Source organism: Carassius auratus, chromosome 11 (assembly GCF_003368295.1).
Source record: "Carassius auratus strain Wakin chromosome 11, ASM336829v1, whole genome shotgun sequence".
NCBI classification, from domain to species: domain Eukaryota; kingdom Metazoa; phylum Chordata; class Actinopteri; order Cypriniformes; family Cyprinidae; genus Carassius; species Carassius auratus.
In genome coordinates, this window is record NC_039253.1 from 16,353,324 (window position 1) to 16,366,011 (window position 12,688).

General features: G+C 35.8%; 1 protein-coding gene across 2 annotated transcripts; it reads left to right on the forward strand.

Annotated features, from left to right (window-relative positions):
- Positions 1 to 7,203: 7,203 nt before the first annotated feature.
- On the forward strand, positions 7,204 to 11,759 carry LOC113111211 (epiphycan-like). 2 transcript variants are annotated; one of them, XM_026275774.1, is made up of 7 exons: positions 7,204 to 7,571; positions 8,372 to 8,533; positions 9,205 to 9,370; positions 9,462 to 9,620; positions 9,786 to 9,988; positions 10,858 to 10,953; positions 11,028 to 11,759. In XM_026275774.1, exons 1-7 carry the CDS (start codon positions 7,545 to 7,547, stop codon positions 11,196 to 11,198), a joined length of 984 nt encoding a protein of 327 aa, XP_026131559.1. In that variant the 5' UTR covers positions 7,204 to 7,544; the 3' UTR covers positions 11,199 to 11,759. The 2 variants fall into 2 exon arrangements, with proteins under 2 accessions (XP_026131559.1, XP_026131558.1); XM_026275773.1 differs by having other exon boundaries at positions 7,209 to 7,571; positions 9,199 to 9,370.
- The last annotated feature ends 929 nt before the right edge of the window (positions 11,760 to 12,688 follow it).

Below are 12,688 nucleotides of genomic sequence, written 5' to 3' on the forward strand. Positions count from 1 at the left end.
CACTATAAGTACATGTTAGTACACGTACTGTAAAATAAAGTGCAACCCAAAAATGAGTGAGCAACTTTAGATTCTGTTATAAACACTGTGTGCCAGAATGAACTTTATTTTACACCTTATAACACAATAATAATAATAATAATAATAACTTTATTTAAACCAACTGTTTTCGATTTTTGTTATATTATGATGAAAATAAGTGAAAAACAAAAACTGTTCACTTATGGTGTTGTTTGAGTTGGTTGGATACATATATATACACTCTGGTTTCCTTAATCAGTAGTTAGGTCTTGCTTTTACTGGAGTGATCCTTGGTATTTTTTTTATTTTTGGTTCACAGCTCTTGGTCTTGAAACTTAATGGTGTATTTTGATCATTTCCACATTTGTGTGTGAGATCCCGTCACTGGTAAGTACAATCAGGACTATGAACATTGTACCTGTGAAGCAGGTATTCCATTAAACCTTTATGACTTTTATGCCTGAAGCCTTTACGACGCTAAGTGTAGGGGGTCTGTGTCGCACCCCACCCTTTTCTCTGGGGCTCTGTGAATTCGGCGTCACTCATAAATATTTTTTTCCTGGGCCCCATGAATTCAAGCAAGCTACACTGCAACCTGGCAACAGCTACATCTGCTACATCTGGTCATCTATCTTCCCTGTCACCCCTAGTCTAAAGATTTCTCAGCCTTTTCCTCACACCTGAATTTACTTGAAAGCAGAAACTCAACCGCAGAGTTACCATATATCTCTCCATTAGAAGGTTCTTTTCAAGATTTTCAAGAAAATCCCTTTTTTTTCCCCTTAAGAATGTGTGTGAGGCCTTGCACGACAGATATGCTTCATCAACTTTGGTCATTCTGACCTAGAAAACACATTCTTAACAATCAATGAAAAAAAGTTAATTCTCTGTTTTCTAATTATATAATTATGTTTCTACTCCAAACCGCTGTGAAGATATAATCATTTAAATGGCTGTCATAAAAGAAAAAAATGGTCTCGAATGATTCCAAACTTTTTTTTTATTACAAAACTGGGAGATTTACAGAACAATAAACTAAATAATTAAAGCTTCACCAACAGATTGAATAAAAACAGAATGTATTTTGATATGGTGCAAATATTTAATGATATACTTATGATATACTCTTCTCTGGTGTTCCCCCCCCTAGCAAACTAACTCACTATGGACACTCAATGACTTTTTCTGAGGTACAGTTCTGTTGCAGTATATGCAAGATGTTAATAATTGTAACAAAATAGGAGGGTCATAAAATTATTATTTTTTTAATTATTATTTTATTATTTCCAAAGTCATTTGGAAATGGTTAAGTAACCAAGACTGTCCTTGCAAAACGGATTATGCACTGACTGCAGTGCATCTATAGGGGTGAATAGAATATCATTGAAGTCTTAGGTTTCAGAGGATCCCAGTCTCCTTCCCACTGTGCGAGGATGAAACAAAATCGTCTGAGAATGATCTTTTTTATAATGTCCCTCTGTGTGAGACAACAAGAATGGAATTTAGAATTGATTTACCTGAACATAGGGAGACAAACATCATACTTTTCAAGCAGTACAATATTTTCTGCTAAGAGAACTGAGATTTATGCATGAGAGAAATAAAAAAGTTTTGGGATTACCGTAGTCCTTTGCACATTCTTCAAGATTATACCAATTTAGTTTTGTTGACTATGTGAGGAATAATTGAAGACCAATGTTTAATTTAATATGACCATGATCCAGGTAAGCTTTACATTTTTAATAATTTCAATGCCCCAAAGCCAATTATCCTGCATACACCACATGTACATGTGTGTTTTCACAAGACATTTTCATTCCTAAAATATTTTGTAGAACTGTATCCCCACGTCGCTATGCTTTGCTTAAAAACTCAAAATTCAGTGCCCAAATATTGCGACATGAAATAACAACTAAAACTACATAAATACAAACCCACACAAAAAAGGAGGATGCAATTCATGAAATTATTTTACCATGGACATGTGAATGTCATTTAGGACCACCAAAAGCTTGGTTACACAATGGATAACAATCTGCGTTCACGATATGTGGTTGTTCATTCGCTGGGGAAAATGTTTGGATCGGTTCCGAGCATAATCACGGTGTGACCATTCCACCGACTGTCAGCTATAATATCAAACACTGAGCTGACGGAACCATTAAATCTGCAGGGAGCTGAATTGCTGTGGCCGTTAGCGCCGTGCACACACTGAAACATGCGACCGCATACATCTACTCCTGCTGATTCATCAACGATTATGTAAATAAAGCTTATAACTTGATCATCAGCTGAAAAACAATCGGACAGTGGGGCACCATGCAGCCTAGTTCACAAGCTTAACACAGTGCTAAACGATAAGCTTGCCAGCCTTGCGTGCTCTTATTTTATGCTATCGTTTATAGTTTATGTTTATTACAATGTTTTCATCATTTAATGAACAAAAAGGGTCATTACAAATGGCTAACCCTAGAGTCTAAATGGATGAGATTCTGCAGAACGATATGGTACGACACCTGTCCCTAATTTGGAAGAACATGCGGTCAACAAATGTGGAGCTTCAGTTATGCAAAATGAATCAACATCCTTGGAACAGATGTCAACCAGTCAAAAATATTCTAGTATAAACAGGCCACAGGATATGTAGCCAATATATGTTTAATTGACAAAAACATGAAACTGTTTAAAGTTTATTCCTTTGTACTAAAGAATTCTTAAATATGCTGGGTTATTTATAACTTAACATCTACAGATAACATTTGTGGTATACCGCACTGTTTTGGAGTAGGCTACCAAATAAAATAATTTCAGCTTAGTCCTCATTTTGTAAAAATGTATCAAAAACATGTTTACAGTAATGCACGTCCAGTGCTCCACCACAAACAAATTGAGTCTTGCATGGAAAGATTTTTTTTGTATTATTATTACAAGAATTGTATACATTGTAGGGATGGGTCACGATTTTCAAATATTCGATTAGTTGATTTAATTATGGAATCTAATCTTGTAAAATGTGGTAAGTACCGTCGAGTGCTGCGCCGAATGTGATTTCAAATCTTGAAAGTGAAAGTAAAAAACAAGCGCGCATTCATAAGCGATTTCAGTACCCACGTAACAGCTCCCTGATGCCCGCAGCTTATATTCAGTGTAATTACCACATTGCGACAGAAGATATTGAAGTATATTTTTCCTCCCATCTCATATCCATTCCCTTTAAGGATTTATTTTTTCATTTTATTTTATTTTCTTATAATAATCGAATAATACCCAGCACTTCTCGATTACTATTTTTGCTTAGAATGCCCATCCCTAATACAGAGATGGTGAAAGCAATAATATCCATTTTAAAGAAGTTAAAAAACACTTCTCAAGATGTGTTAGATAAGCTGAGGTAAATGTATCCTCCATGTCTCAGAAGCAGTGTGTTTTGGAAGCAACTCAACAATAGCACAGTAGTCAGCAGGTTTGCTGTGGCTCTCAGCAGCGTTTCATGAGAAGATCTCAAAACAATCACACACACACACACATGTTACAGAATCACTGTATTAGTGGAGACATCTCACAATGCTTCATACATAAGGGATGATATTTGGAAAACTTCATCTAAACCATTGTTTTTTGATGATTTGGTTTATTTATATCATTCCAGATATTGAGTTGCACTTGAAGCTTCTAAAGTTTGCAAAAATATATTTATTTAAAGTCATTTTTATTAATTTAAATAAACCTAAAATAAAATTGAAATTTTAGATGAAATAGAAAAAAAAAACATTGACAGCTAAATGAAATAATTTTAAGTAGACCTACTTAAAATTACAAAACTAAAACTCAAATAAAAATATATGCAAATAGCCCCCCACCAAAAAAAACAAACAAAATTACTACAAATAAAAAAATTTAATTTTAAAAGCTAATTCGAAACATGAAATATGAATAAAAGTATAATATAAAAGTATAAAATAGTATTGTTGAAATGTCTTCCCAAGTTAGTTCCATATGTCTGTGAGAACAAATGTGAATAAATATGAGGACATCTATGTCTATGATTCAAAAAGTTGTCATCTTACCACCTGCAACCAATCAAATTCTTCTGTCGAGAAATAAACAACAGTCTTGTGACTGCAAAACAGATGAAATGCCCTGTCAGTAGACTATTGCAGCATCTCACATTATTTATCATGTTCTGCAATTGTGATGCATCACTAAAACAGTCAAAGTGAGATATCTATCCACTCTGGTCAATAATGTCAAGCCAACCATACATTTATAGTGTACCGTTATTGCAGATTGGTTGTAATATCCCAATTCATGAATCATCTGCATACCCTCTGGCTATTTTAGAGACTGAGAAACTCTGGACCAAGGTCTCTCCAAAAAAAATAAAAATAAACCATTCTTAAGCTATATGTATTTAACCCATTCAAAGTGCACACACAAACCATGAACACACACCCAGAGCACTTGGCAGCCATTTAGCGCCCGAGGAGCAGTTTTGGGGTTTGATGCCTTGCTCAAGGGCACCTAAGTCATGGTATTGCTGGCCCGAGACTCAAACCCACAACCCTAGGGTTAGGAATCAAACTCTCTAACCACTAGGCCACAACTACCCAGCATCGTCATGCTGGTTAAAGAACAACAGACACCATGTTGTGTGCTCATAAAAATAAACATACACAAGTCAGTCAAGAAAAACTTGTTAGTACATACTACATTGTGTTTGCAAAGCCCTTAATGTGTTAACGGTATACTTTCATTTACTGTATACTTTCAACTGCATACTGTATAGCTTCATTTTGAGGCTGTCGTGCTTAGAAACATCATTCTTTTTCTCTAAACTTGGATTATTATGGATGCACAGACATTCAGCCCACAAGGTTAAGAGCAGTTTGATTTTATCATTACTATCTGGTACACAAGAATATTAATGAAGGAGTGAGCAATTAGTCATGCTCTCAAAACCTCTGGTTATTTAATAATCCTACTTACCAGCCAACTGCACTTTGTTCCCCAGAGGTTGTTGTTACCAATAGAAGCCACACTTCCACTTGCTTGGCTCAGATGATGGTATTTAATTTTTTTTGAAAGGAAATAATGTAATTTAAGCTTGGACCTTGTGAACAAAAACATGATTTTGAATCTGTTGAGTGAATAAATCACTGCAAATAAGTAATAAACTCTCACCTGGTGAAACCTAGAGAAACCATCATAAATTAGAGAACAAATCTGAACAAATCAAAAGAGTTATGAATCATAAACATCACCACTAGTATATTCGATATATTTATTTATTTATTCATTTTTTGGTAGTTAACGAACAATTTAACCCTGTAATATTCCAAAAATAGGAAAAAAAAAAATAGCACATTTTTTGTTTTTTTGATCTCTCAGATATTGTTTTAGAAGGAATCTGATGTATAAATATTTTTTTTTTTACATTTTATTAAGAGTATTGGGAAATTTATAGGCAACACTGGCCTAAGTTAGGAGCAGAATTTCTGTATTTGTACTCACTTTGTCTGAACAGATATACAGAGCATTTAAGCATTCATTTGCAGGGTTGATTACTTACTTAGCCCCATAACAGTATATGTCATGAGTAATAATCACACAACAATGAATATATATTTTTTATATTTATCAATAAAAAAAAAGAAAAAAAAATCATATTTAAAATTTTTTTATTCTATCTCTTTCAATGTGGTTTGAATGAAGTCTGTGTTTACTTGCAGTGATAGTCACTGAGACAGTTCTTTTCATCTGAGAAGCACAGGTGAACATTGTATTTGTTTTTGTATCCATTATTGCAGTGTCTGCAGCGTCCTCTCTTTGTCTTTACTGGAAAATGTGCAATCATGCCTTTGCATACATCCTAAATCAAATTTGATTAATGTTTTCCAAAATAACTTAATCTTTATGTTTTCTAGACACTGTAATAAACACACAAATATGTAAGGAATTTTACTTGACAAATTCAGTCTTGCAAAAAAATTGAGATTTGGTTGATTAATCTTGTTTTCCCATTAGTACTACTCAGTAGAAACAGCTCTTGTTTGCTTTGTCATGTCTTGCCGGCTATTATTTCATAAGAAAAAAATAAAATAAAATAAATAATAATAATAATTTATTTATTCTCCTTAGTGTCGTTCCAAACCATTCTTTATTATGTGGAACACAAAAGAAAATACTTGAAAGAATATTTCAATTGCCAGCTGTCCAAAGCAACACATGGACTTTCATTCTGTGAAGGAACAAAAAAAGAAAGAAAAAAAATGCAGCATTGTACTCTAAATACTGAAATAGTTCTCACAGCAGCTAAATGCTGCTTTATAAAGTCAAGGCCATTTTTCCAACAGTGGCCATATCATTCTCCTTCTTAGAAAGAATCCTATTGAGCTTCTGTAGTTTTATACACCCTCCATGGCTTGACTAATGTTATTCAGGTGGCTGATGGAAGCTATTTCCTGAAATGCTGTATAATGTGATAAACAGCTTAGCACTCTTGCTCCCCCAGCAGGTGGATGAATTACATGTTAAAATATATTAAATTAGAAAATAGTTGAAATCTTTAAATAGTTTAAATGACATTAATATTTCACAGTTATACAATTTTTATCATTTATTAGATCAAGTCCTGTTAAACAAAAGGCATTTCTTTCAAAAACAAATCATTGCGAAAATACTCCCTGGAAAAGTTTTATCCTCTGCACCTCAGTGCTTCCTACTTAGCTCCTTCCTCGTCATCTGTACAAAGTATTTAGCAAAGGAATGTCTGATATCTGAAACAGTTGCTAATTGCGAAATGACGCAAGATCTCTAAAAAAAAAGGGGGGGGGGGGTGAAGAAGGCGTGTCTGATTGAGTCTCGTCAGCCAGACGCCAGTAAAACATCAGACGATGTCAAAGGTCGTCCACTAGGTTTGCTATTGGACATCAGTCCGAGTCAAATCACAAACAGCTGACCTCACCGACCTGCTTAATACAGCATGAAATAACATTAAGTTCATTAGTTTAAATCAGACTTTAAAGGGTATTCAGTCAAATCAAGTCAAACAATTAGGACACAGATTTTTCTCACAATTATATTAAGAGGTCTAAAAAGTGTAGGACTGAGCCGACTGGAAACCACAAGGGTGAACTGACCTCTCCCAAAACAATTCAAGATGCTTCCAGGAATCTGAAATTGTCTTCTGGAACACCAAAACATTATAAAACATAGTGCCAAAAACAGGAATCCTTACATCTCCCTAGGACGCATGTCTGAAACCACATGATGATAACAACCTGCCGGTAGGAAGTGGTAAATTACTAAACCAGACTCAGTCTTGAGACTACACTATTAATAGGGGTAGAATTAGTGACAGCTGAGCAAACTGACCTGGCCATCCCCCAGCTGAGCTCCCACTTCTCCCCCTCACCTAACCTGCTTGTGTCCTCAATCCTGGGTGAGTTATTCATTGCTTAGATCTCAGGAGAACACAGGGCCAGCTTCCATACCACTGCTCCTCTAAGATTCGCTCTTGGGCCATGGCTGTTCACAGACAAACATCAAAGGTAGGTTTCTTTTTCCCTTCCTGCTGTGTGAAGACTTCTTGGTCACTGGTCTCATTCTTAATATTTTAGAACAGAGTTACGTGAATAATTAAACGGGCCCAGGAGAGCTCTGAAAACTGATGTGTCAGGCTGGAGCTGTTAGGGGTTTATGGGAAGGCAAGGTCGGTGTTATCCCCTGATCGCACAGCATTGACAAACATGTAGATGTGTATTATATACTCCATCTGTGTTGATTCAGTATGGAGAATGACGCGCGATTTGAATTTATTATGTTATATTTGGTACAGTAGGTTATTTGGATTCTTTTTGCAATGTGACTCCAGAGGATTCATTGATAAAGATATATGTGCAGAAAACCCATACTTTAGCTTGCACATCCTTGTCAGCGACTAAAGCAAACAGCTTTATTTACAAAACTCTTCTGGTTAGGCCACGTTCCATATCCAAATACAGCCGTCTGAAAGATGAATTTTGCAAACCACACAACCACTTCATGTTTTCAAATGCATGGAGGGTCTAAAGTGTATGCACTTGCATGCTGTCATCATGTATGATGTTTGTGGTTATTATAAATTTTCCAGTCTAGGCAGCAAGAAATAATGACCTTAAAGGTTAAACATACACTGGTGTGACAGGCACACAGGGCTGTAGACAAAGAGCTCCTGTAAAACGTCATAAAATCCCTGGGAGAAAAAAAGAGGATATTGCCAAAACCACAAAATGAAAGCTCATTTTTCAGATAATAACAAATAAGATGTACTAAGTACATCTACACAGATCATTCACTTTGTCTACTATAGATGGCACTGTACCTTGTTTGGACCCTGATGGGCTTCAGTCTAAGTGCCCCTCCAATTACTTCGGGCCCTGGACCATATGACCTGGAGAATTATGATGACTCAAACACATGGAATCTAAACACATACGGAGAGACCTATGATTATGATGACCTGGATGAGGAGGTAAGGGGAGGTTTCTAGAGTTTTGTCAGTTTGTCAGTTCTGTCGTCATTTACTCATCATCATGCTGTTCCAAACCTCTAGCACTTTCTTTCTTCCACGGAGCTCAAAAGAAGAAATCTTAGTTAGGTGGAACATCAAACTGTATTTTACTACATAATCAGAGTGAAGGATGAAAAGTGCTATTTCTCTCCAAAATCTCTCTCTCACACACACAAACAACACCATAAAAGTAAATAAGAAAAAGAAAAGTAAGCAAAAAGTATATATTCCAAGAAGGTATCTATATTGCTGTTTTGTGATTTTCTATTGATAATTAACTTTTGAAGTCACTGAACTTCATTTCCATTGCTGCTCTGAGAGTTTCATTCATTTACACTTTAAGAAAGTATGTTATAAATATATGATTGTATGTTTTCATTTATACAAAACATACTGTATGTTGTGCGGCAGAAGAAGGCTGGGAACCAGCTTTTAAACTTTGGTTGTATGGACATTCCTCAAAAAATTTTCATTCCTCATCTTTTGTGCTCCATATAAGAAAGAAAATAAACAATAACAGATTTTTTTTTTTTTGAGTGAACTATCCCTTTCAGGAAGAGTCACTATGAACATGTTTATGAATGTTATGTTCCGTTAATTCGTTTTGTCTCTGTTTCTTCTCACTGACTGAGGTTGGGACGCTGGCTCCTCCCCCAGCAGTCACTCAGCCACCTGCTATAGTTCCTCCAGAGGACTATGTGGAGGAAGTGACACTGCCACCCCGTCCGACAAAGTCCGTTTTCCCTTCCACTCTAGACTTCCATGGTCCGGGCCTGTTTGGGCCTGACACAGGCTTAGGTAAATGGATAATTTGTTTTTCTATCGCGAATCTTTGCCATCCAGTGGTGTAAACCGTTATAATATGTCCCTCTCTCCCTCTCTACTGCAGGCATGCCCTCCTGCCTGCTGTGTGTGTGTATCAGTGGCAGTGTGTACTGTGATGACTCAGACCTGACTCAGATTCCCCCTCTCCCTAAAGAAACCACACACTTCTACGCTCGCTTCAACAAGATCACAGAGGTCAGGGCCACAGACTTCATCAATCTCAGTAAGACTCGAAGAGACTTCTTTCTTGCAAATACAAATGTAGTTTTTCGAACACATGCTGTATTACACAGTTTACATCAGGAATAAAATCCACAGATAGTTAGCTAATTAAAATTTGTTATGAATACATGGAATTACAAAAAAACACACTTAATGGTGTTTTCAGATCAGCTAAAAAGGATCGACCTGAGTGCAAACCAGATAAGTAAAGTGAACAAGGATGCTTTTCGGTCAACGCTTCAGCTTCAGGATCTCATATTGGCTGATAACAACATCCAGGCCCTTCCAGAACTCCCAGCTACCCTCAAACACATCGACGCTCGCAATAACCAGCTGAGGAGTACAGGCATGCATGCAGAGGCCTTTATGGTATGTACACAACCATTCAAAAGTTTTTAGAAACCATTCTAATATGTTGATTTGGTGCTCAAGAAACCTTTCTTATTGTTAACAATGTTTAACATTTTTGTAGAAATTGCGATACATTTTTAGGATTATTTAAGGGATATACATTTGAACATTTATGTAAAATAATTTTTTTTTTTTTGTCACTTTTGATCAATTTAATGCATCCTTGCTGAATAAAAAAAAAAAAAAAAAAAACTTTTGAATGGTAATTTTCATTCTGCTTTAAGAGCAAAAATAATAACTCTAATAACTTTAATAACTCTTTTCAAACTTGTTTTCCAGTAAAAAATATCTAACAATTCTTAAAATAAGATGAATTTACTTGAGAAGCAACACTGCATAAAATATTAAAATATATCAGATATAAGAATGCATCTACAGTACACTCTCTAAAAAAATCTATCACTTTTTATAATTTTTTAAAAATGAACACCTTTATACCTTATGTATCCATAAAAAGGGTCTATCTACCTAAAATGTATATATAGTGCATATATAACCTTACTGCCCTAGTGACAGCTGTTTTTTTCTGAGAGTGTACGAGACAATATTGTCTTTAGATTTAAATAAATCTGCTGATTTATTATTACATTTTTTTCAGGTTTACACACACACACACAAACACAAACAAACAAAACTGCCAATGTAGGAAATCATAATTCACTTATATTGAAGACACATTCTCTAAAAACAAACTATGCCATTATGCCTTTTTTATTTATTTCATTTTTTATACTCACCAAATAATTATGTTTCCACTATCAAATTACAGACAGCACATGGAACTTGATAATCTTATCTTGTTTGTGTTCATTTCCTCTCCTGAGTAGAAGATGAAGGAACTTCAGTTCCTGTACCTGTCAAATAACAAGTTAGACTACATTCCTGAACCCCTCCCTGAGAGCCTACGAGTGCTCCACCTGCAGGTAAAAACAACTCCTGCTACTCTCATAACTCTACATCCTCAGATTTAATGCTGCTTCTCTCTCTATTCCTCCAGAACAACAATATACAGAGCATAGGCCAAGATACTTTCTGCAACACCCACGACATTAACTACATACGGAAAGCCCTGGAGGACATCAGGCTAGACGGCAACCCTGTGGATATCAATCTTTACGCCCATGCTTATGTCTGCTTACCACGACTACCTATAGGAACTCCAGTCTAGGACAGCGTCCCCCTATTTTCCGCAGTTTGTGTGTGTATGTGTGTATTTTCTGAACTTCATAACTCATAACAAATACTTTAAAATGTCACCATATCTAGGCAATCAATATCTATCTTTTAAATTCCAGGTTAGTTCTTATTTAGCCAGTCATGCTAGGTAGGTATTTAGTGACTTTGCACTCATTGCAATCCAAAATGGCTCGGTTTCAAAATCCAGTGAGCTACCATAGACATAATCTTAAATGTAAAGGCAAAATAAGTGACCAATTTGAAACCTTCAGAGGCTGCAATACTGCAAAAACAGGAGACGCAACTCACAGTTGATTTTAACAGTGTTTGCAGTTAGCATGCTGCTAAGCTAATGAATTGTTAGTCAAATAACCATATAAATAAGTAACACACAAAAATATGTAGTAAAATAGTCAATTCATTAGTCATAAATGTGCAACAGGCAATATAATATAAATTTAATTTTGCGGAAATGTCACCACAGACAACATTCTCTAACATTTTTATATTATTACAATTTTGTGATTCAACCACCATTTGGGAGGCTTTCTCTCTCTCTCTCTCTCTCTCTCTAATGGCATTGCAGTGTATTCTAGGATTTCCTTCTGCATGAAGGATATATGCAATGTTGCCTTACAATTTGTTCATAAGTAGGCAGCATAATCCTGCTAGCTACCTTTTGGAACACGTTTCATGTTGTGAGCATGCCTTTGATCCCTTAAAATGTCTTTGTAGGCGGATCACTAGGTTTTGGAACAGAGACATTGATTAGTCATGACAAAGGAAGCCAGAGCAACAGTATAGTTTACAACTACAACAGATTTTCCATTTTTACCACAATGTGGCGCCATTCTCCAGTATTTTCCATCTGCAGTAACAAATTTCTGCATTTCTATAGACACTCAGCTCCATCTGTCAGGTGTTTTTGTCATTTAATCTTAGACTCATGCTAATAGTCTTTGCCACTGCACTGCACTGTTCTTTATTAATGATGTTTGCTTGATTTGCTATATCTCTCTTTCCCATTCAACAGTTTTCAGGACGTATGTACAAGTGACAACTCAGCTGCATCTATTTTTAAATCAATTCGGTCATGTACCACTGCAGGTGGTTTCTGAGGTTACTTAGCAACTGTCAAATATTTATAGTTTGACATTTACCCATGAGCACAATGTAAAGATACTCCTAGATTTGCACTGGATCTTAAGCACCTGTAAAGACATCACAGATGTAATCCCATGAGAATGAACAGGTTTTCACACACCAAAATGTGTGAGCTCATTCTTTCAGCTTTGAAGCTATGCCATAAGCACGATGTCCAATTGGACAAAGTGCCACACAGGTCTTCACTGCAAACATCCCACACAGATCCGTTTAATGCCACATTTTGATTGAAGCCCAGATATCTGTCCAAACATTAAATTAAACAGAACAGCAGAAAATTACAGTTTGGCTCTCTTTCATGGAACTGAAATCAACAGC